Raw genomic sequence first — 26305 nt, 5'->3', positions numbered from 1 at the left:
TGCTAGCTACATCCAGACACAAATGAGAGGACACCCAACTGACCATTTTACTCACCCTAGCTGGTTAGTCTGTTGTCATGTTATCCAGAGCTAACTGTGCTCCTCTCTCCCTCTCTATATATATATATATGCTGAAAACTGATCATCACACCATCTCTATCTCATACATGCTGTGTGTACTTGCTCATTCCCACAGAAAACTACAGAGGGAAGCAGTACTATCCAGTCAACCATCAGACTCCATTGTTTCAACAAGAGAAACCTAAGAGGTTATTCAACACTAAGGGCCAATCCAAGGTCATCTAAATATCTTTGCAGTAGACGCTAACAAAACACCAAAACTGACAAGGTGCACACTGATCAGTAAAGAGAGGCTAACATTCTGTAATGCTCCTTTTCCTCTGCACAGTTCTCTCACAGTGAGAAACAATAGGATTACAATAGTGTTCTACACTTTCTTCATTTGATCCAATTCACTTACCACTTCTTTAATGAGAATTAAGTGATGGAGTGACTTTAATCATAGCTGGTTTGAGAGAACTGTTACCAAAAAAGGATACTTTAATACGGGTCCATTGTCAATCCACCGAAAACGTAAGATTTTAATCTGCAAAACTCTTGGCTTGTGTGTATCCGTTGGTGTGCTTCTCTCCTGTGTGTGTTTTCTGATGAACAGTCAGAGCACTTGATGTTGTGAAGCATTTACCACAGTCAGAACAAGAGTAAGGCTTCTCTCCCGTATGTGTACGATGGTGTGTTTCTAAGTTTCCCAGTCGAGAGTAACTTCCCCCGCAGTCAGAGCAGGAGTATGGTTTCTCTCCTGTGTGCACTCTCTGATGAACTGTCAGAGCACTTGATGTTGTAAAACTCTTCCCACATTCAAAGCAGATGTAAGGCTTCTCTCCTGTGTGTATACGCTGGTGTTTCTTTAAGCTGCTGTGTCGAGAGAAATTCTTTCCACAGTCAGAGCAGAAGTAAGGCTTCTCTCCTGTGTGTATACGTTGGTGTGATTTCAAGCTGTCCTGTAGAGAGAAACTAGTCCCACATTCAGAGCAGGAGTAAGGCTTCTCTCCTGTGTGTATACGTTGGTGTTTCTTTAAGCTGCTGTGTTGAGAGAAACTCTGCCCACAGTCAGAGCAAGAGTAAGGCTTCTCTCCTGTATGTATTCGCTGGTGACATTTTAACGTATCAATTTGGCTGAAACAAGTCCCACAGTCAGAGCAGAAGTAAGGCTTCTCCCCTGTATGTATTCGCTGGTGACTATTTAACTTATCTAATTGGGAAAAACTCTTTTCACAGTCCGAGCAGGAATAAGGCTTTTCTCCTGTATGCAAACGTTGGTGTATTTTTAAGTTGCTCCGTTGAGAGAATCTCTTCCCACAGTCAGAGCAAGAGTAAGGCTTTTCTCCTGTATGTATACGTGCATGTGCTTTTAAGGTATCCAATAGCGAGAAACTCTTCCCACAGTCTGAGCAGAAGTAAGGCTTCTCTCCTGTGTGTATATGTTGGTGTTTTTTAAACTGCTAAGTTGAGAGAATCTCCCCCCACAGTCAGAGCAGGAAAAAGGCTTCTCTCCTGTGTGTGTTCTCTGGTGAACTGTTAGGTCAGATGATGTTGCGAAGCATTTTCCACAGTCAGAGCAAGAGTAAGGCTTCTCTCCTGTGTGTATATGTTGGTGTCTCTTTAAGTGGCTCCTTCGAGAGAATCTCCCCCCACAGGCAGAGCAGGAGTAAGGCTTCTCACCTGTGTGCACTCTCTGATGAACTGTCAGAGAATGTGATGTTGTGAATCTTTTCCCACAGTCAGCACAGGAATATAGATTTTCTCCTGTGTGTGTTTTTAGGTGTATTTTTAGCTTTGATAGATATGGGAAAATCTCCTCACAATGTGGGCAGTGGTGAAACCTCTTAGCTCTGTGATCTCCCTGCTTCTGCTCTCTGGATGTAGAGGATGTCTCAATGTGACCTGTGTGAACAGCATCAGAAGAAAAAGTCAGTGGTACAAAATATTATGAGCACATGCTCTTTCCATGACAGACTGACCCGGTGACAGCTAATCGGTATACATGAAGCGAAGGAGACAGATTCTTAAGGCTTAAGATAATTTGGATCGAATGTCTGCCATTTAGAGGGTGAATGGGCAAGAAAACAGATTTAAGTGCCTTTGAACAGGGTATGATCGTAGGTGCCTGGTGCACCGGTTTGTGTCTAGAACTTATATTTCCCTCACTAACTTTAAACATCAGCTATCTGAGCAGCTAACCGATCGCTGCAGCTGTACATAGTCCATCTGTAAATAACCCACCCAATCTACCTACCTCATCCCCATATTGTTTTTATTTACTTTTCTGCCCTTTTGCACACCAGTATTTCTACTTGCACATCATCACCTGCTCATCTATCACTCCAGTGTTAATTTGCCTATTTATTGTCTTACCTCCTCACGCCATTTGCACACTGTATATACACTTTATTTTCTTCTATTGTGTTGACTGTACTCATGTTTATTCCATGTGTAACTCTGTGTTGTTGTTTGTGTCGCACTGCTGTGCTTTATCTTGGCCAGGTCGCAGTTGTAAATGAGAACTTGTTCTCAACTAGCCTACCTGGTTAAATAAAGGTGAAATAAAAATACATATCAAAACACACCTTGTACAGTCCATTAGGGCACCAAGAGTAGTCTGTTCTTTCCACCAATCGATTGGTCGAAAAAAAATGTACCATCTATTTCTCCATATACAGTGCCTTGCGAAAGTATTCGGCCCCCTTGAACTTTGCGACCTTTTGCCACATTTCAGGCTTCAAACATAAAGACATAAAACTATTTTTTTTTTGTGAAGAATCAACAAGTGGGACACAATCATGAAGTGGAACGACATTTATTGGATATTTCAAACTTTTTTAACAAATCAAAAACTGAAAAATTGGGCGTGCAAAACTATTCAGCCTCTTTACTTTCAGTGCAGCAAACTCTCTCTAGAAGTTCAGTGAGGATCTCTGAATGATCCAATGTTAACCTAAATGACTAATGATGATAAATACAATACACCTGTGTGTAATCAAGTCTCCGTATAAATGCACCTGCACTGTGATAGTCTCAGAGGTTGGTTAAAAGCGCAGAGAGCATCATGAAGAACAAGGAACACACCAGGCAGGTCCGAGATACTGTTGTGAAGAAGTTTAATGCCGGATTTGGATACAAAAATATTTCCCAAGCTTTAAACATCCCAAGGAGCACTGTGCAAGCGATAATATTGAAATGGAAGGAGTATCAGACCACTGCAAATCTACCAAGACCTGGCCGTCCCTCTAAACTTTCAGCTCATACAAGGAGAAGACTGATCAGAGATGCAGCCAAGAGGCCCATGATCACTCTGGATGAACTGCAGAGATCTACAGCTGAGGAGGGAGACTCTGTCCATAGGACAACAATCAGTCGTATATTGCACAAATCTGGCCTTTATGGAAGAGTGGCAAGAAGAAAGCCATTTCTTAAAGATATCCATAAAAAGTGTCGTTTAAAGTTTGCCACAGGCCACCTGGGAGACACACAAAACATGTGGAAGAAGGTGTTTTGGTCAGATGAAACCAAAATGAACTTTTTGGCAACAATGCAAAACGTTATGTTTGGCGTAAAAGCAACACAGCTCATCACCCTGAACACACCATCCCCACTGTCAAACATAGTGGTGGCAGCATCATGGTTTGGGCCTGCTTTTCTTCAGCAGGGACAGGGAAGATGGTTAAAATTGATGGGAAGATGGATGGAGCCAAATACAGGACCATTCTGGAAGAAAACCTGATGGAGTCTGCAAACGACCTGAGACTGGGATGGAGATTTGTCTTCCAACAAGACAATGATCCAAAACATAAAGCAAAATCTACAATGGAATGGTTAAAAAATAAACATATCCAGGTGTTAGAATGGCCAAGTCAAAGTCCAGACCTGAATCCAATCGAGAATCTGTGGAAAGAACTGAAAACTGCTGTTCACAAATGCTCTCCATCCAACCTCACTGAGCTCGAGCTGTTTTGCAAGGAGGAATGGGCAAAAATTTCAGTCTCTCGATATGCAAAACTGATAGATACCCCAAGCGACGTACAGCTGTAATCGCAGCAAAAGGTGGCGCTACAAAGTATTAACTTAAGGGGGCTGAATAATTTTGCACGCCCAATTTTTCAGTTTTTGATTTATTAAAAAAGTTTGAAATATCCAATAAATGTCGTTCCACTTCATGATTGTGTCCCACTTGTTGTTGATTCTTCACAAAAAATACAGTTTTATATCTTTATGTTTGAAGCCTGAAATGTGGCAAAAGGTCGCAAAGTTCAAGGGGGCCGAATACTTTCGCAAGGCACTGTATAGACACGTTTTAATCAAATCAACCACATGCACTGAGCTTGTCTGATAATTATTTAATCAAACTGCTCTTAAACTAAGACACACAAATGACTAGAGGTAGTTCGACCGCAATTGATACGATTGTGCTCAGACTTTTTTTTTGTAAAAGACTAGCACCCGTTGTCTCTCTCTTCCCTGCTGCAGCGACCACCACAGAACATCAAGTGTTCATCATGCTGTCCACTGTACTGAAGCTGCCACAGCCATTTCTGACTGGAAAGTTCTGTTGCTGAAATCCCTCATATGTTATGGAAAAACATTCTCTATTCCCTCAACTTTTCCTCTCTTTGTGACACATGTATACATTGCATGCACCTGACCAATAGGGCCTAACCTATATCGTAATCACAGCAATAAATTGGTTATAACAAATTAAGAACACCGTAATAGCAAAATGAATGCAGAGGACATGACGAACTTGAAAATGGGAGAATGTTTACTGGTTGCTCAGTAGGTAAAGGGGAAGTCAGATGTGTGGAATAAATGTGACTAGTTGTGGAAAACACTGGAGATCAAGAAAAAGAAGGTGAGGAGCAAACACTGAGTGCATATTGGGTGTTCCAAATAGGTGCTGTTCGAGAACAACAATAAAGTTCTGACTATTTGGAACAATGTAAACAACACTAAATAAATTATATGCATAACCAAGTCTGTTGAATCGTTTGGATAAGCCTTCATTACAGCATTGCAAAGATATTTAAAAAACAGCAGAATTTTTTAAATAGTTTTTCTGACATGTTGCGTGAGGCTTTGTGCTCACGGAATCAGTAGGCTATTAAACAAACAGGCAACACAAGCAGGACCGGTCTTATTTCTGCAGATATACACTACCGGTAAAAAGTTTTAGAACACCTAGTCATTCAAGGGTTTCTTTATTTTTCATATTTTCTACATTGTAGAATAATAGTGAAGACATCAAAACTATGAAACAACACATATGGAATCATGTAGTAACCAAAAAGTGTTAAATCAAAATATATTTTATAGCCACCGTTTGACACACGTTACTGGCTCAGACCTCTGTTTTGGGAAACTAGTAGCGGTAAGTTTCATAATGAAAAATTATCTAAATGGGCAAATTTATGAATGCGATGTGTTTTATTTATTACCTAGAGCACAAGTTGACTACACCCATTTAAAAAGTCACTTAGCAGAATGCTATCAAAATACTAACAAGTACTAAGGAATCTTCATAGAGAAAACTAAATGCTAATGAGCGCGTTGCAAACATTTTGTACAGTATCTGACAAACTATACAAATATACAGGTAACTCAAAAACATGACTGATTTTACTGCACCCCCAAATGAATATTAGCCTGCAGGGCTCTTGATCCAGGAGGGCATTCTCTGCTGTTACCAAATGCTTGATTTTAGAAGAAACTAACCACTTAGCTAGGTAGCTAACTAGCTACTAAATTAGCAAACAAAATGGGCAAATGCAGAGCATTTAGCACATTGTAGACTTAACTTAATAGGTTTAAGATATCTAGCTGGCAAACATTTAGTTGTGAATTCCATACTGTAATTAGATCACCTGGCGCATGCTGCACGACAGCGAGTGACTCACAAGACTCCGGTCTCTTCTCGTTGTGTTCTTGTAACAAACACCAGATGACTGGGTACTACCGTAAACTACATAATTATGTGAAAGAGGTCATGAAGAAAACAATGTTCTTTATCTCGTATTACAAATTTACAATACTTTTTTCATACTGTTCCCCATGGGAATCGAACCCACAACCCTGGCGATGAGAGGACCATGATCTACCAACTGAGCTACACAGGACAGACATCTAGCTTCTCATTGAAACAGTTCATCATGAAACAGTTCATCATGAAACAGTTCATCATGAAACAGTTCATCATGAAACAGTTCTACTGCAACTTCTCATGCACAGTGGGAAGTTGGAATGAATAACAAACTTAGTTAGATAGAACCTGCTCTTACCATGAGAAACAGATTTCCCAATCTTCTCCTCCTCTTCTTCATCTTTAATGTTGACATTCAGCTCCAGTGTTTGACTGCAGTCTTCCAGCTTCACTGATGCCATCTCTGGATCCTGCAGAGCAAACTGGGCTCCACTGTCACAATCAGGACCCAGTGACTGTAGGTTTTAGGTTTGGACTCAGTGTGGAAGGAGAGAGGCAGGCTGGGTTTGTCCTCACTGTTGATGTTACCGGCCTTAGACTTAATCTGAGTCGGCCTGTAGTAATAAAGAGACACGGACACAAAAGTTATTGTCTTGGCAGTTCAGGTACATTCTTTATTCTCTATAATTTCAACAGTTCTGGTAGCTAAGCATTGACAGCAAAACACTAATTCACATTTGACGAGTACACACTATAAATTAGGCTACATAACGTAAATGCACTTAATCTATAGTAGATTTCCCAAATTCACATAAATGACAAAAACCATTTAGTACAAGGTTGCAGTTTGTATTTAGGTAGCTCTATGTACCATTTTCACAGCATGCGGTACCGGAGCGCCAAGTCTAGGTCAAAAAGGCTCCTTAACAGCTTTAACCCCTAAGCCATAACACTGCTGAACAATTCATCAAAAGGCTACCTGAACTATTTGCATTGATCCTCCCTAAGTTCAACGCTTGTTGTATTCGGCATGTGACACATTTGATTCTCCCGAATAATCTTCTCTTCAATGTATTATTTAATTCCCGTTCACACCAGTAACAATTATAGATCAAGGTGGAATCAAGGTGGAAACTGAATGTGTCTGAATATTACTACATATGTAGAAAACTGATCATCATCACATTCAGCTTCAAAACAGTAGTGCAACCGTGAAATTGTCTCTCTTTGACGCAGACAGAGTGAGCACCACCATTTTCCCAGCTCGCCGTTTTTCCAGCTCATTTGACACAAAACCAATAACGACATGTAAAACAAACTCCGACATCTCAAATAAATTGATTATTTATTAAATTAAATTGACGAAATTATGTACATCCACTCAGGCAAGCTCAACGTTTCTAACTAGCTAACGTTATGTGAATTGTACATTATTTTTATCCCGTTCTTCACTCACCCAGTTTGACACAAAAATAAAACCTCAACTAAACGTGATAATACCTTAACGTTTTTTTATGACATGTTCTTTCGATATTGCAAAGTTTAAACGTTATATTTAAACGTACATACCTGTATCAATCCATTTGAAAAGGAGACAAAAGTAATCGTCTCTACTGCACAATTCTGCCACTTTCTTTGTTATGAAGAAAGATGCGGCCCTGGCCGGAACTTCCTGTTCCCACTACAGCCATAGAGTTCCTAACCAAGAGACGCAACAACGCGAGACTTGCGAGAAGACTTGAAATCAGACCAAGCCGAGGTTTGAGAAGTTAATGAAAGAAGTGAACAACTCTGATGCTTTTGCAGCAGCTAATGGGGATCCTAATAAATACCAAAAAGATAAGTAGGTTGGTACTCTTCTTCCAGCGTCAGTAAAACCGATTGACTTTCCTCCTTTCCATCTACACACGGTTTAGTCATCCAAACACTCCAGGAATATTCTGCTTAAGAATATTAACCTCATTGTCCGAGGAAACTCCAGATATAACACATATTATACGACCTTTACATTACACCTTTATTAAACTCACCAGATAATTTTATATCAATGAATGTCGACTTGATTAAGCAACGAGGCACAAGGGGCTATGGTATATGGGCAACATACCACGGCTAAGGGCTGTTCTAAGCGCAACGCGGAGTGCCTGGCCATATACCACAAACCCCAAGGGTGTCTTATTGCTATTATAAACGGGTTACCAACGTAATTAGAACAGTAAAAAGGAATGTTTTGTCATACCCCTGGTGTATGGTCTGATATGCTACGGCGTTCAGCCAATCAGCATTCAGGGCTTGAATCAGGTTTATTTTTGTAAATAAATTGCCTTTGCGCATGTGCATAGCTATAGATAAATCCGACAGGAGAGTTTGAGTGATGAAAGCTGGATTTCGAAATCTCTGAGCAAGAAACATTTGGATGAACATTAAAAAAACGAATGTTAGGCAAATTTATGGAAATTGTGCTGTTATTATGTGCCAGATTGTACGACATTATAAATGACCCATTTGCGAAACTGACTTGTCATTTCAATAGACATAGGCAACAGACTAAAAGCTGGGTTTACGTTTCTAATTACATTTTGCCATAGTTTGCTTGGATAAAGGCAGATAGACCTACATATCATTTCAGATTGTCTACAGTAGCCTAGACAAGATGTAGGCAAGATGTAAACTGAACGATTTAGCAGCTTGCTTACTTCAAATTTCCAGACTAATTTATTCAACATGAAAGCGAGGCAAATCCTCAATAAGAAGTGCTTGTTTCCCAATAGCCTGCTGGAATAGGCTACTGTGGGATGGGCTCATCATTTCAATCACTGAATTAAATATGAATAATATGAATATTAACTGAATATGCTTGTCAACAACAGCCATGTTTTTTTTACATTTGTTTTACCTGTAGCCTAATCTGACTCCTGTATATTGGTTCCTGACTTCCCTGAAAAGTTGCATATCGGGGTGGTTATTCAATGCTAATGCAGAACACCACAGGATGTTTATGTGCTGGTCAAGGGCAATCAAGTCTGGGGTGAACCAAGGGCAATATCTGTTCTTAGTTCTACATTTTTTGAATGGCGCATGCTTATTTAAGACGGAGAGGAAAGCACATTCAAAGAGCAACCAGGCATCCTCTACTGACGGGATGAGGTCAATATCCTTCCAGGATACCCGGGCCAGGTCTTTTAGAAAGGCCTGCTCGCTGAAGTGTTTTAGGGAGCGTTTGACAGTGATGAGAGGTGGTCGTTTGACAGCGGACCCATTACGCACGCAGGCAATGAGGAAATGATCGCTGAGACCCAGGTTGAAGACAGCATAGGTGTATTTAGAGGGCAAATTGGTCAGGATGATACCTAAGAGTGTTTTTCAAATATCTATTTGATAACATATCAACCGGGACAGGTGGCTTCTTAGTAGGAAAGAGAGAAACAATGGCCGCATTTCTCTTTTACGCACAAAACACTGAGAGCCTCCTGCTGACCACTGACGCAATGTTGTCGTTCAGGCTCATTTTTCAAAATAAAAGCCTGAAACTATGTATTGTTACACTAGTCACAGTAGGGAAGCCATAGAAAATGGAATCAGGTTGATATCTCATTCACTGCTCAATAGGGACGCATAGGAACGCAGAGCTTTCTAAATAAGAGTCCCTTCCTGATTGGATTTTTCTCAGGCTTTCGCCTGCAATATCAGGTCTGTTATACTCACAGACAATATTTTTACAGTTTTGGAAACTTTAGAGTGTTTTCTATCCTAAGCTGTCAATTATATGCATATTCTAGCATCTTGTCCTGACAAAATAGCCCGTTTACTTTGGGAACGTTATTTTTTCCAAAAATGAAAATAGTGCCCCCTAGTTTCAAGAGGTTCATCTAAGTTTATGTGGAAAGTTGAAAATCATATCGTGCCGTGTAACCGGAGATATTTAAAACAATTACTGGCGATTCATCACCACCAGAGGTCACTGATAGCACAAGCTGAAATCACATGGGATTCCCGCACGGCACGGGATTTCACTTTGAACAGAGGGGGAAACAAAAAACGGCTGCTCCCCCTTGTTAGCTTAGCATTTGGTACAATGCTTAGCTTCACTTGTGCTGGAAAGTCAGACTCCGCTCCAACAAGACAACGGGTTTACTAAGTGACGTCTCACGTTCAACCTTTCAGCAATATTTTTGCGATTAACCGGAACATGAGGAAAACACAAACACACGGTTGGTTGACTCACACCAATGAAAACACGAGACAGAGATAATTACTAACTTGGTCAAGCCAATATCTATCCAAATTTTAAACGGCCCTGTGTCCATGCTCGAGAAATTAATTATGACCAAGTCTACTCGCTTCTGAACGCAATAGGCAGAAATAACACTACATTGGGCCCAACTAGTATTTTTCTCAGAATGCCTGCATCGTCTGGTACATATGCCCCAGCTCATAGCATTCAGTAAATCCCCTACACACTGATGTGTGTCAGATATACAACACGAGTCAATCTCGCTACACTAGTATCTGGGTGAAAAAGAAAAACCACAAACACCACTCTCAACAATAATCATGATTGGTGTGAGTAACTTGCTACACAATTCCTATGTACTGAATTCAACAGTGAGGCCTAGTTTTATTTTAGATTCCTCGCAAGGGGGCATCAATATGTCGCAACGTTATTGTCAATGTGATGACATGCTATTTATCGAATAATTAGCTGTTTATTATTACGTGATTAAATTAATTCTGTAACAATTAACTCAGTAACCTGGAGCACCACGGGAAAAGCTTGTTTAATGAGTAACCGTTTCGCAAATTAACTCAAAGATTACATAGATTTCATAGCAGCCATCAATTAATTCATTTCCTCAGTCTCATTCTGAATGTCGCATAATTAGTAAATCTGCACAAACCCGGGTCTCACTAATTATTCCGTAACACATAAATTTAGATTATTATTTATTTACTAACCAGTTATATGATAACATAAAATAAATATACACAAACAGTCTAAGTTATTGGTTAAAACTTCATAAAATGGAAACAGGTCCCTAGTGGACCAATGCAAGATGGAGCTTCACACACAGAGAGAAAGAGAGAAATTCAACTCTTGGATACATTTGTAAACTATGCTTAGTTTCAGCCCTAACACCTTGCCCTGAACTGACCCTGTTACGATTTAAAAAGTGTAATGCATGTATTTATGTGTTGAAAGTCTCTGTTGGGTGTCTCTTTGTGGGTCGAGTTCCGCTTAGTGGGAAAGGTTTGGCCAACGCCTTGTTCATTCGTCTTCAGGTGTAAGTCTCTGATTTTCCAAACTATGTCACAATGTCCTTTCTCTTAGTTGTCAGTTTCCAGCTTCTGTGGAGGCTAATCAGGCGTGTCGATGCTCCCGGCGTGGGTAAGAGGACCGTGTAGACAACCGGTGACTTGAAAAGAATAGCTCAAGTTCAACTTCCTAGATACAGTACTTAGAATAGCTTCTCCACCATAAACTTGATTGTTCAGAGATTTACTTTGTCTTCAACCTCGTGTTGCGTTTTGGGGTCACGACTAGCAGTAGACCTCAGCTGCAGCGCGTGGTCAACTTAGTCTGATATGTCAATTCTTAACTCATGTTTTATACCCTGGAGTAGAAAGGGGCGTTTCCATCTTTATGGCACACTCTCTGGGTTCCCTGGGGCGTAGCTAGTTACAAGGTATTAGGATTCTCTATGATCTTGTTTAGACAACTAAAATCAGTCTTATCACCTTTTTTATCCTCTTTCATCTGCATATTCTCGACACAAAGAATGTAAACATCACATATACAGTATGAAAACTCTTCAAGTTAATGTTTTCATTATAACATCCTCAACTAACTTTTAAGAACATCATAAAATAGACATTAATTTTCATATTCCATCCATCATTGTTTCCACCATTTGGTTGATCAAATATACATGTCCCAAAGTCCATTTATTTGATGTTGTGTAGTTTTGGGCTGTAAACTCTTCCTAAGGCACACAGACATTCCAGTCTCTCACAATAGAGAACAGGATTGGGCTGTTGCATTATAATTTATGATGGGCGTGAGGTCATAACCCCCCCCCCCCCCCCCCCATCAATACCTCTATACTTCTCCCCCTCTTCGGGAGGGAGAGATCTCTCTGTAGAACCCGTGATCCACTGTAACCTGATCCTCACAGGACCGTCATGACAGTCCCCCTCTGGTGGGTTCAACTTGGAAGGATCCTGCATCTTGCAACCCACCATAAGAATGACCATCGGATGTCAACAATTGTATATACACAGTGTGGGCCATTTGTTTGTGAGAATGTGAATGGGATCACATTTGGTTCATATATAGACACCATATCATTTAAAACAGTTTGTTTCATTTAAAACTATACACAAGAGAAGATGTTGCCCAGAACAAATTATTGTACAAACATTATATCAATTAACTTCAACAGTTATTAAAATATATTCATCAATCTCTAAAACAATGAATCTAGCATTAAAAGACAATTTAATAGTCAATTTTAACTAGTCAATTCACAGCCTGTTTATCATTAAACAAAACGTGTTTGGTAATATAAAAATAATCCACCGAAACTTAATGCTGAAAACTGAACATCACATTGGTTGCAAGTTCAAACCCCCGAGCTGACAAGGTACAAATCTGTCGTTATGCCCCTCAACAGGCAGTTAACCCACTGTTCCTAGGCCGTCATTGAAAATAAGAAGTTGTTCTTAACTGACTTGCCTAGTTAAATAAAGGTTAAAATAAAAAACATCTTTATCTGATACAGTGCATTCAAAAAGTATTGAAACACCTAGACCTTTTCCACCTTTTGTTACGTTACATTTTATAATATTGCTGTATTAAATCATTTTTCCCTCATCAATCTCCATACAACACCCCAAAATTACAAAGCAAAAACAGTTTTGCAAACATGGTCTTAGCTGTGTGCTTAGGGTCGTTGTCCTGTTGGAAGGTGGACCAGTGTGAGGTCCGGAGCAGGTTTTCATCAAGGAGCTGAGCTCTCTGTACTTTGCTCCGTTCAACTTTTCCTTCGATCCTGACTAGTCTCCAAGTTCCTGCCGTTGAAAAACATACCCACAGCATGATGCTGTCACCACCATGCTTCACTATGCTCTGAAATGCACTGTCAACTGTAGGACCTTATATAGACAGGTGGGTGCCTGTTTGAATTGAATTTACCAAGTGGACTCCAATCAAGTTATTGAAACATCACAAGGATACTTAATGGAAACAGGATGTACCTGAGTATAAATGAGTCTCCATAGTAAATGGTATGAATACTTATGTATTATTTACCAGAAAAAAAGAAAAAAAACTTTTCAATTTGTCATTATGCGCTATTGTGTGTAGATTGAGGAATTTTTGTAACAAAATGTGGAAAAAGTCCAGGGGTCTGAATACTTTCCTTTGGCACAGAGTGTACAAAACATTAGGAACACCATCCTAATATTGAGTTGCAATCCCCTTTGTCCTCAGAACAGCCTCAATTCGTCAGGCCATGGACTCCACATGGTGTGGAAAGAAACCCACAGGGATGCTGGGCCATGATGACTCCAATGCTTCCCACAGTTGTGTCGGGTTGGCTGGGAGTGGATATCTACTCTGAATAGCTCTTTCCATCTCCTCCCACAGATGCACAATTGGATTGAGATCTGGTGACTCGGCAGGCCACTGCAGTAAACTGAATTCCCTGTCATGGTTCCCATGGAACCATTCCTGGACAAGCCTTGGGGCATAATCCTGCTGAAAACATCCATAGCTGGATACATTGCTGCTGCAAAGCGATGCACCTGATTGGCAATGATGTTTAGATATCCTGTGGCATTAAAATGTTGCTCCACAAGGGGCCCAATGTGTGCCCTGAAAACACACCCCACAGCATCACCGCCAGCCTGCAATGCTGACACACGGCATGGATGCATGTACTCATGGTTTCCTCCATACCCTAGTCTTCCCATCAGCATGACACAGCAGGAACTGGGATGATCTAGACCAGTGGATCACAAAATGTTTATAGTCCCGGACCCCTTCAAACATTCAACCTCCAGCTGCGTACCCCCTTTAGCAACAGGGTCAGCGCGCTCTCAAATATTGTAAGCCTCTCACACACACACACACACACACACACACACACACACACACACACACACACACACACACACACACACACACACACACACACACACACACATAATACATTTATTAAACATAAGAATGAGTGTGAGTTTGTCACAACCAGGCTCGTGGGAAGTGAGAGCTCTTATAGGACCAGGGCACGAATAATAATAATAATAATAATACATTTTGCTCTTTATTTAGCCATTTTACATATTAAACCTTCCTTGCTCATTGAAAATTGTGAAAGACTCACCGCAGGTTAATGAGAAGGGTTTGCTTGAAAGGATGCACATACTCTCTCCAATACAACCCAACATTGCAGAGTTGTCTTAAATCCTTTTCCACACACAGTCTGTGCCTGTATTTAGTTTTCATGCTAGCGAGGGCTGAGAATCCACTCTCACATAGGTACGTGGTTCCAAAGGGCATCAGTGTCTTAACAGCGCGATTTGCCAAGGCAGGCTCCTCTGAGCACAGCCCAATCCAGAAATCTGGCATTAGCTTCTGATTAAATTACATTTTCACAGAACCGCATGTTGCAATTTTGATGAGGCTCTCTTGTTCAGATATCGGTAAGTGGACTGGAGGCAGGGCATGAAAGGGATAATGAATCTAGTTTGTGTAATCCGTTTCAGGAAAGTACCTGTGTATTTGCACACCAAAACTCACTCAGGTGCTTTGCTAGATCACATGTGACATTGACCATAAGCTTGAGTTCATTTGCACACAAAATAAATCATACAATGATGAAAGACCTGTGTGTTGTCCATGTTATCAAAGTCAACAATTTTCACTGTTGTCCCCAAAACGTCTTTTAAGCGGTCAGGCATTCCCTTGCCAGCAAGAGCCTCTCGGTGGATGCTGCAGTGAACCCAAGTAGCATCGGGAGTAAGTGCTTGCACGAGCGTTACCACTTCACTATGTCTCCCTGTCATGGCATTTGCGCCATCAGTACAGATACCAACACATCTTGACCACCAAAGTCCATTTGATGTCACAAAGCTGGCCAGTACTTTAAAAAGATATCCTGTTGTCCTGGTTTCCAGTGGTTTGTAGAAGAGGATGTCTTCCTTAATTGACCCCCCAAAAAGGTAACAGACATGGAGCTGTGCCAGGCCCGCCACGTATGTTGAATCATCCCACTGATATCACTGGCTTGTATGCGAAGCAGTAATTGTTTCAAAACATCTGCCATGTCACTGATGCATCATGAAACGGAATCATTTTTAAAAACATTTTCCCCCAGCCATATCTACAGAAGCAGGAAGAATTAAGTCCTCCATAATAGTATGGAGCTTGCCTGTCCTAGCCACTTGGTAACTCATCAAGACGCTTCTAGCCCCTTCTTATTAATGGTATCTATTTTCAAATTGGTCAACTGTTTTGTTTCTTCAAATGACTGGTTAAATGACTGGTTAAGGATTTTTCATTGAGTTGTGAGATATAACACACTGTGGCTGAGGAAAGGCACTATTACCAATATATGTGAACCCCAAATCAATGTAGTTCTCACCATATTTGCACCTCTACGATGGTCCAACATCCACCTGTTGTTCAGTGCTTTCCTGGGTAAAGGGGCAGAAGCTCTGCGGCTGCATCAGATTCACAACTGTCAGTGTCCATGCTAGCTGGGCTAACAACAAACTTGGAATTACTGATGCTAGCATTGGATGTGTTCGTGGAAGCAGAACAACTTGTGCAGTCAACAGGTGCGGTACTGCTGGTAGTACCAGTGCTACCAGTAGAGCTGGTATGTGTCTCTATGGACGTGGGCTAAAAAAACACAGCAAAACTGACAAGATGCACACTGATCAGTAAAGAGAGGCTGACATTCTGTAATGCTCCTTTTCCTCTGCATTGTTCTCTCACAGTGAGAAACAATATGATTACAATAGTGTTCTACACTTTCTTCATTTGATCCAATTCAACGTTGCCAATTATTTTATGAGATGAGAATTAAGTGGAGTGACAAATCTTAGCTGGTGTGAGAGAACTGATGAGGCTTCTCTCAAGTGTGTAGCCGTTGGTGTGTTTTTACATTGGCCAATCGGGAGAAGTTCTTACCACAGTAAGAGCAGAAGAAGGGCTTCTCTCGTGTGTGTGTTCTCTGATGACCGTTTAGCTCAGCTGATGATTTAAAACATTTTCCACAGTCAGAGCAGTAGTAAGGCTTCTCTCCTGTGTGTATACGTTCATGTCGTTTTAGGTGGCTGGATTGAGAGAAACTCGCCCTACAGTCAGAGCAGAAGTAAGGCTTCTCTCCTGTGTGTGTTCTCTGGTGAACTTTTAGCTCAGTTGATGTTGTGAAGCATTTTCCACAGTCAGAACAGGAGCAAGGCTTCTCTCCTGTGTGTGTTCTCTGGTGAACTTTTAGCACAGTTGATGTTGTGAAGCATTTTCCACAGTCAGAGCAGGAGTATGGCTTCTCTCCTGTGTGTATGCGTTCATGTGTTTTAAAGTGGCCCAGGTGAGAGAAACTATTTCCACAGTCAGAGCAGAAGTAAGGCTTCTCTCCTGTGTGTGTTCTCTGGTGAACTTTCAGCTGAGACGATTGTGTGAAGCATTTTCCACAGTCAGAGCAGGAGTAAGGCTTCTCTCCTGTGTGTATACGTTCATGTTGTTTTAGGTGGCTCGAGTGAGAGAAACTCTTCCAACAGTCAGAGCAGGAGTAAGGCTTCTCTCCTGTGTGTATACGTTCATGTTGTTTTAGATGTCCCCGTCCAGAGAAACTATTTCCACAGTCAGAGCAGGAGTAAGGCTTCTCTCCTGTGTGTATACGTTCATGTTGTTTTAGGTGGCTCGATTGAGAGAAACTCTTCCTACAGTCAGAGCAGGAGAAAGGCTTCTCTCCTGTGTGTACTCTCTGGTGAACTATCATAGCCCTTGATGTGGTGAAATTCTTCCCACAGTCAGTGCAGAAATGCAGATTCTCTCCTGTATGTAGTTTTAGGTGTATTTTTAGCTTCGATAGAATTGGGAAAATCTCCTCACAATGTGGGCAGTGGTGAGACCTCTTAGCTCTGTGATCTTCCTGCTGTTGCTCTCTGGATGTAGAGAATGTCTCAACATGATCTCCTGTGTGAACATCAGAAGAACCAGTCAGTTGGTGTAATATATACAGTACCAGTCAAACGTTTGGACACACCTACTCATTCCAGGGTTTAAATGTATTTTTACTCTTTTCTACATTGAATAATGTGAAAACATCAAAACTATGGAATAACACATATGGAATCATGTAGTAACCAAAAAATAAGTGTTAAATCAAAATAGCTTGTATTTTAGATTCTTCAAAGTAGCCACCCCTTGCCATGACAGCTTGGCATTCTCTCAACCAGCTTCACCAGGAATGTTTTTCCAACAATCTTGAAGTTCACACACATGCTGAGCAATTGTTGGCTGCTTTACCTTCACTCTGCAATCCAACTCATCCTAAACCAACTCAATTGAGTTACGGTCTGGTGATTGTGGAGGCCAGGTCATCTGATGCAGCACTCCATCACTCTCCTTCTTGGTCAAATAGCCCTTACACAGCCTGGAGGTGTGTTGTGTCATTGTTTTGTTGAAAAACAAATGAGTCCCACTAAGCCCAAACCAGATGGAATGGCGTATTGCTGCAGAATGCTGTGGTAGCCATGCTGGTTACATGTGCCTTGATATCTAAGTAAATCAGACAGTGTCACCAGCAAAGCACCGCCACAACGTCACACCTCCTCCATGCTTCACGGTAGGAAATACACATGCGGAGATCATCCAGTCACCTACTCTGCGTCTCACAAAGACACGGCGGATGGAAGCAAAAATCTGAAAGTTGGACTCATCAGACCAAAGGACAGATTTTCACAGGTCTAGTGTCCATTGCTTGTGTTTCTTGGCCCAAGCAAGTCTCTTCTTATTGGTGTGCTTTAGTAGTGGTTTCTTTGCATCAATTCGACCATGAAGATCTGATTCACACAGTCTCCTCTGAACAGTTGTTGTTGATGTGTCTGTTACTTGAACTCTGAAGCATTTATTTGGGCTGCAATTTCTGAGGCTGGTAACTCTAATGAACTTATCCCCTGTAGCAGAGGTAACTCTGGGTTTTCCATTCCTGTGGTTGTCCTCATGAAAGCCAGTTTCATCATAGCGCTTGATGTTTTTTTGCGACTGCACTTGAAGAAACTGTCAAAGTTCTTGAAATGTTCCGGATTGACTGAGTTTCCAGTCTTAAAGTAATGATAGAATGTAATTTCTCTTTGCTTATTTAGGCTGTTCTTTCCATAATATGGACTTGGTCTTTTACCAAATAGGGCTCTTCTGTATACCACTCCTACCTTGTCACAACACAACTGATTGGCTCAAACGCATTAAGGGAAGATATTACACAAAATAACTTTTACGAAGGCACACCTGTTAATTGAAATTGCATTCCAGGTGACTTCCTCATGAAGCTGGTTGAGAGAATGCCAAGAGTTTGCAAAGCTGTCAAGGCAAAGGGTGGCTACTTTGAAGAATCTCAAATATATTTTAATTTGTTTAAAACTTTTTTTTCTACACGATTCCATATATGTTACTTCAGTTTTGATGTCTTCACTATTATTCTACAATGCAGAAAGAAAATCCCTTCAATGAGTAGGTGTCCAAACGTTTGACTGGTACTGTCCATGTCAATCAAATGTACCTTTTTACATTAGCAGTTGTCACAAAATGCTTTACAGAAATCCAGCCTAAAAATCACAAAAGAGCAAGCAATGCAGATGTAGAAGCACAGTGGCTATGAAAAACTCCCTAGAAAGCAGGAACCTAGGAAGAAACGAAGAGGAACCAGGCTCAAAGGGGTGGCCGGTCCTCTTCTGGCTGTACTGGGTGACATACACTACATTTAAATGTTTGGGGTCACTTAGAAATATCCTTGTTTCGAAAGAAAAGCAAACATTAGTGTTGAATAAAATTGATCAGAAATACAGTGTAGACATTGTTAAATGTTATAAATGACTATCATAGCTGGAAATGGCAGATTTTTAAAAATGGAATATCCACATAGTCGTACAGAGGCCCATTATCAGCAACCATCACTCCTGTGTTCCAATGGCACGTTGTGTTAGCTAATCCAAGTTTATAATTTAAAAAAGGCTAATTGATCATTAGAAAACTATTTTTTTAAATGATAAACTTGGATTAGCTAACACAACATTCCATTGGAACACAGGAGTGATGGTTGCTGATAATGGGCCTCTGTACGCCTATGTGGGGATATTCCATTAAAAAAATAATAAAACATTTAAAAAACAGTTTCCTGCTACAAAAATCTGCCATTTCCAGCTATGATAGTCATCCTCCACAAACTATCACAAGGGCTAGTAATGTTAGAGAATTTCCAGTCATCTGGTGTTTTTCAGTACCTATAGTGTTCTCTTTGAATTAGAAAGTAGAATCGATATAAGGTTAAATATTAGACATGTGTAAGCAGAATGAAGGCGGAGCCCATGTGAATGTACAGAGCTGGATCAAAATCGAGTTAACCATTAGAAATGTAAAGAACAGGACATAAGCAGAATCCGTGTGGATGAGGCAAGGTAGATCAACACAGACGTGACTGGTCTGGGCCAGATCTGATCTTGTGAAGGCTACTGGACATGCACATGGGTTAATCATACATAGACAACATCAGCCTGAACTTGTGAAGACCTTTGGACAGGAACGTTAGCTAATCAGTTATAGGCACCTTTAGACCTGCAGTAGGAGTGTGTGTCACGCCACCAATATAATCTATGCCAAAATGTCTGAGGCAATAAGAAAGGCAGCCATATTAGGGTGGCCAAAGCTAGAAGGAATTAATATTTTACATAAAGTGGAGTGACACTGTTATATATGGGTAAAACTGTATAAAAGCTGAGTACTGAGAATGGAGAATCAGTTCTTCCATGGAATTGCTCGGCTTTGTCACTTTTGTAATAAAGTCTATTTGAATTCACAAGCTCCGGTATCTGAGAAATATATTTTATTCAATATTTCCACGACAGTAACTATACAGACACATTTCATAGACATTTAAAAGAACACTGGCAGTTTGTCTACTTGTTGGCAATACTGGTGTCAAACCATGCAAGTCTGAGTAGCATGAAATTACATCTACCTTCTCATTGAAACAGTTCTACTGCAGTTTTTCATACACAGTGGGAAGTTGGATGAACAAACTTAGAACCTGCTCTTACCATGAGAAACATATGTCCCAATCTTCTCCTCCTCTTCTTCATCTTTAATGTTGACATTCAGCTCCAGTGTTTGACTGCAGTCTTCCAGCTTCACTGATGCCATCTCTGGATCCTCCAGTGCAAACTGGGCTCCACTGTCACAATCAGGACCCAGTGACTGTAGGTTTGGACTCACTGTGGAAGGAGAGAGGCAGGCTGGGTTTGTCCTCATACTTCATTATAGTCTGCCTGTAGTAACAATGACAAACAGGCACCAAAAGTTAATCTTGACAGTTCCTGCACCTTCTTTATTCCCTCAAAATATATTATATTTCTTCTTGTTCAATTGTCAAATTTAGTGCTTGACTTGGACTGAAATAGGTGCCGATACTCATTTTGGGTGACGGTACTGTTTATATTTAGGTGACAGGAGCTCCACAATACTTTTGAGCTAATATTCTATAAAAGAAACGAGCAGAAGCAGTAGAACTTTGAGGTACTGGTACTCAGCTCTGGTGAGCTCCTGTCCAAGTCAAGCACGGATCTCATTTCAATAGATCAGGTAGCTAAGAATTGACAAAACTTTAATTCATTCAAATTAGACAAAGTACACACTTCAAAAATAGCCTACACCGCATAAATGCACGTAATCTATAGTAGATTAAACTCACATTAATACATAAATGATAAAGCATTTAGTACAAGGTTACAGTATGTTTATCGCAACACTATGTACTATTTTCCTGAATTACATTGTCTTCACCACCATTTCAAATCAAATACTAATCGTAATTACTGTTCACACCATTGTAACATTTATAGATAAAAGATAGAAACAACTTAATGTGTCTGAATATTAGTACACATGTAGAAAACTGATAATCCTTACATTAAGCTTCAAAACTGTAGTGCAACGGTGAAAATGTCTCTCTGCACCTGATTTCTTTAGTTCGTTGACGCAGACCGAGTGGGCGCCGCCATTTGACCAGCTCGTGAATTTGACACAAAACCAAAAACATGCCAAACGAACTCAGAAATCCCAAATAAATGGATTCTTTATTAAATGACCTTGAGAAAATGATGTACATCCATTCAGACAAACCCGAAGTGTCTAGCTATGTGACTATCTATGTGTATCACGTTCACTCGGTTTGACACAAAAATAACACATCAACCCTTTACCAAACGTGATAATACGTTAACGGATGCTACCTAGCATGGGAGGCGCACAGTACTACATAGAGCCATCACTACATGGAACTCTATTCCATAAGTACGCAGTACCATTTTATTTAAAAAAAAAAAACAGCATCAGCTAATGGGGATTCATAATAAATATTTACAGAGGAGGCGTTCCCTAACATAAATATGCTGATGTGTGCTCGGACGTGCCAATAGGATCTCGCTAGAGTGTGCTTGGCTCTGCCCACAATGACTCATTTCTTCCCATTGGAACCGACCGGTTTAGTTATAAAAAACATGGTGCAACCCTCCGTGCTTTCAGGGGTTATTATGGCCCTACCCCATTATATGAGAAGGGCGGTACTTAATTTGAGCCGGATCTTCCGGCACCTCTCAGTTTTGTAGTCTTTCGTTCTTTGTCAGGATCAGGTAACCAAGCTCTTGTGGCATGAAAAATACATTTCCACTATTTGCAATGTAAAAATCATAATAAAAGCCATCAGTAATTACATTTGGATTCCTCTGCAATTGTCATGCCTCCTAAAAAAAACGTAATGTGAAAACGTGCCTGATATTCTAAGAATTGATTCATGTTGGGCTGTCCCAGGTTTATGCAACATTGTAGCCTATTTAGACCATTGCTGTGGTGAGAGAGAAGCACGCCTGTATCTCTCACAGAACTAAAATGAGATTCACTTTGGATGATCTCTCTCCCTCTGTGTTGTTATAATATATATAATAATAATAATAATATATAATATAATAATATATAATAATATAATATATAATAATATATAAATAATATATAATAATAATTGTTATAGACATGAGCCGACAACTCATCTCTCCAGCATTGCACTTCATCACTTATTTCCTATAATATTTCTAATACCATCGCTAGAAAACACAGGTTGTAAAGCAAATAGATCCTGCTGAATAGAACATACAAGTTATCAACTTCCAAATAGGTCTATTGAGAGAACAGCATTGTTTTTACAAAGTAAAGCAAGAGGGGTAAGCTTTTGTCTGGTGAGTGAGCTGCCCATCATTGGGTGAGTCAGTGAAACTGGAAAGCTTGTTAAGGAATATAACTTCCCCCTCTTATTGTACAATGCGTTTCTCCTCACACCTGGCCTAGACTATTGATGGATTAGAGACACTGTCGTTTTTATTGATCTCAGATTCTGTTTGTCAGTGTCAAAGTAGTCTGTCATTTTGGTCATTGAGAGGTATTTTTAAAAATCTGCAAGTCTCCAGCCATATAAAATTATGTAGAACCGCAAGAAATCTGTTTATAAAAGGCCACATTTTTCCAGGACTACAGGCTACAATAAATGTACTCCATGTGTGCAACTTCTGCAATCAGCGCCACACCACTACTCTTTGCCAGTACGCTAAAGCCATGGTAATGCATGCAATGCTTTATTATAAAAGGTCTTTTATTTAATGTGTTCTGGTACCTCAGAGCCCCCCAGGTCACCCCCCCTCTTGGGATCACTTTTGGTTCCAGCACCTCCCAATTTACAAATGAAGCACTGGAGAAGTGGGTAGTTGCTGCCCCCTCCTCCGGGACACGTCTCCTTTACATAGAGTTATTCAGGCTGTTGATTGTGGCCTGTGGAATGTTGACCCATTGCTCTTCAATGGCTGTGCGAAATTCCTGGATATTGGAGGGAACTGGAACAAGCTGTTGTTCACATTGATCCAGACCATCCCAAACATGCTCAAAGGGTGACATGTCTGGTGAGTACACAGGCCATCAAAGAATTGGGACATGTTCAGCATTATCAATTGTGTACAGATCCTTGCGACGTGGGGCTGTGCGTTGTCATGCTGAATCATGAGGTGATGGCGGCAGATGAATGGCAGGACAACGGCCTTCAGGATCTTGTCATGTATTGAACACTAACCAAACGTCAGTGAGTACCAGATCGAAAGCCTCCTAAGCATGTATTGAGCACTAACCAAACATCAGTGAGTACCAGATAGAAAGCCTCCTAAGCATGTATTGAACACTAACCAAACGTCAGTGAGTACCAGATCGAAAGCCTCCTAAGCATGTATTGAACACTAACCAAACATCAGTGAGTACCACATCGAAAGCCTCCTAAGCATGTATTGGGGGGGGGGGGGACTACATTCTACCAGTTTCAAATCAACTCAATGAAATTTAAATCAGAAAATGAGCGCTGGACAGCAAAATCAGAGAATTGGAGAGGGAAACTTTTTGAGATAACTCAGTAGAAGTAAACAAGGAATTATTTGCTCTTAAAGCTCAGTATGAAGAACTTTCCACCTCAAAGGCTGTAAACAGCTTAACTAGGCTGAAACAGTCCTATGATCAAGGTGGAAAACCTGGTCAATTGCTGGCCTGGCGCATTTAGAAGTTAAATTCAGACCGAGCCATTCCTGCAATTCATAATTAACAAGGACAATTATCAATAGATCATGTAGAAATAAACCAAACATTTGCTTCCTACTACAACACACTTTACAACTCTGAATCTCCTGAGAACTAATCAGGTATCGATGTTCCCTCTATTTCAGAAGACACTAAATTGTATCTGGAAAAATAATTGGATGGTGTTGAAATATCCGATGCTATTTTCAATAGGAAAGGAGGTAAAGAGGCAGGTCCAGACGGAAGTACATCAGTTCCCTCACTTAACATCAAGCCTGGCTCTTGAAAAATGTACTTATATAGTGAAAAAGAAAGCCCCAGTGTCATAATATTTGGGATCAGTTTTGTGAGTTTTTACAAACCGGTGATTCTAGAAGCATTGGAACTGTAAATCCTCTATTTTTATTGGCTGTAGTTTTTAGAAGTATCTGCATTATCTGCATATTACACTTTTTATTTGGAAATGTTTTGGTTCCCTTCCCCAGATCTGTGCCTCGACATAATCCTTTCATGGAGCTCTACGGACAATTCCTTCAAACTCGTGGCTTGGTTTTTGCTCTGACATGCACTGTCAAATGTGGCACCTTATATAGACAGGTGTGTTCCTTTCTAAATCATATCCAATCAATTGAATTCACCACAGGTGGATTGTCAATCAAGTTGTAAAAACATCTCAAGGATGATCAATGGAAAAGGATGCACCTGAGCTCAATGTTGAGTCTCATAGCAAAGGGCCTAAATACTTACGTAAATAAAGGTATTTCTGTTTTGAATATTTAATACATCTAAAAAAAACTGTGTTTCCTTTGTGAGGAACATTGGGGCGGCAGGGTAGCCTAGTGGTTAGAGTGTTGTACTAGTAACTTAAAGGTTGCAAGTTCAAATCTCCGAGCTGACAAGGTACAAATCTGTCATTCTGCCCCTGAACAGGCAGTTAACCCACTGTTCCTAGGCTGTCATTGAAAATAAGAATTTGTTCGTAACCGACTTGCCTAGTTAAATAAAAGGTAAAAACATATTTTTCATACATAGTGGGAAGTTGGAACGAACAACAAACTTAGAACCTGCTCTTACCATGAGAAACAGATGTCCCAATCTTCTCCTCTTCATCTTTAATGTTGACATTCAGCTCCAGTGTTTGACTGAAGTCTTCCATCTTCACTGATGCCATCTCTGGATCCTGCAGTGCAAATTGGGCTCCACTGTCACAATCAGGACCCAGAGACTGTAGGTTTGAACTCAGTGTGGAAGGACGGAGTCAGGCTGGGTTTGTCCTCACTGTTGATGTTACAAACCTCAGACTTAATCTGAGTCAGCCAGTAGTAATAAAGAGAAACAGACACAAAAGTTATTGTCTTGACAGTTCTGGCACTTTATTCTCTAAAAATATGGTTTATATTTAGGTGCAGGAGCTCCTCAATACTGTTGAGCTAATTTTCTATAAGAAGAACATGAGCTCAAACAGTAGAATTTTGAGGTGCCGATACTCAGCTCCGGTGAGCTCCTGTCGAAGTCAAGCATTGATCTGATTTCAATAGATGAGGTAGGTAAGCATTGACAAAACATTCATTAATTCACATTAGACAAATTATACACTTTTAAAAAATCAGGCTACACAAATTAAATGCACTTAATCTATAGTAGATTTCCCGAATTCGGATAAACGACACAAAAACCATTTATTACACGGTTGCCTTTTGTTTTAGGCAGCACTATGTAGTATTATCCTGAATAACAGTGTCTTCACTGTATTATTTAAATCTAAACCAATAGTATTACCCTTTCACACAATAGTAACATTTATAGATAAAGATAGAAACAACTTAATGTGTCTGAATATTAGTACACATGTAGAAAATTGATAATATCTGCATGGATCTTTTTCACTGTATTCACAGGAATGTCCCTGTATTGATGTGTAATATTGTTATTATTGTTGCAGTAAAAAAAAAAAAAGTCCATTGCCGCAAACCGAGTGGTGCCGCCATTTTACCAGCTCGTGAATTTTATACAAAACCAATAACTTGCCAAACGAATTCAGAAATCTCAAGTAAATATATTCTTTAGAATGTTTACACGTGCTATTACATACCTGTAGTAATACATAGAAACGGACACGAAGATTATCTTCTAGACCGCATCGTTCTAGCGCTTTCTTTATACTGAAGAATGGTGCGCGCCTTCCCGGAACTTCCTGTTCTCCCACTAACACCGTCCGTGCATTCCGGGGTCCCTGAGAATGATGTATTAAATGTATTATTCCAGTTACTAATAAGCACTCACCAATTAAGGAAATTACTGTAAGAACTGTTAAATCTCCTTGGATTGATGAGGAATTGAAAAATGGTATTGTTGAGAGGGATGAGGCAAAAGGAATGGCAAATAAGTCTGGCAGCCCAACTGATTGGCAAATGTACTGCAAATTA

At 40.3% G+C, this 26305-nt stretch overlaps 1 protein-coding gene and 1 pseudogene across 1 annotated transcript; both read right to left on the bottom strand.

Annotated features, from left to right (window-relative positions):
* Positions 1-39: 39 nt before the first annotated feature.
* LOC124023127 lies at positions 40-26083 on the bottom strand (annotated as a pseudogene).
* LOC124023128 (zinc finger protein 501-like) lies at positions 15550-21601 on the bottom strand. Its single transcript, XM_046337657.1, has 3 exons — positions 21186-21601; positions 20318-20545; positions 15550-17198 (listed from the first exon to the last, which is right to left on the bottom strand). Exons 2-3 carry the CDS (start codon positions 20526-20528, stop codon positions 16132-16134), a joined length of 1278 nt encoding a protein of 425 aa, XP_046193613.1. The 5' UTR covers positions 20529-20545; positions 21186-21601; the 3' UTR covers positions 15550-16131.
* Positions 26084-26305: the final 222 nt, after the last annotated feature.

The sequence above is a fragment of the Oncorhynchus gorbuscha genome, unplaced genomic scaffold (genome assembly GCF_021184085.1).
Source record: "Oncorhynchus gorbuscha isolate QuinsamMale2020 ecotype Even-year unplaced genomic scaffold, OgorEven_v1.0 Un_scaffold_1496, whole genome shotgun sequence".
NCBI classification, from domain to species: domain Eukaryota; kingdom Metazoa; phylum Chordata; class Actinopteri; order Salmoniformes; family Salmonidae; genus Oncorhynchus; species Oncorhynchus gorbuscha.
The sequence above is the reverse complement of the archived record's forward strand: the minus strand, read 5'-3'. Positions and strand labels throughout refer to the sequence as shown.

Excerpts from the sequence above, each read along its gene's own strand:
- LOC124023128 (XM_046337657.1), bottom strand. The coding sequence starts at position 20,528 with ATGAGGACAAACCCAGCCTGCCTCTCTCCTTCCACAGTGAGTCCAAAC. Across the intron at positions 17,199-20,317 it reads TGGGACATATGTTTCTCATG|GAGATCATGTTGAGACATTC; the intron begins GTAAGAGCAGGT and ends ATGTTCACACAG.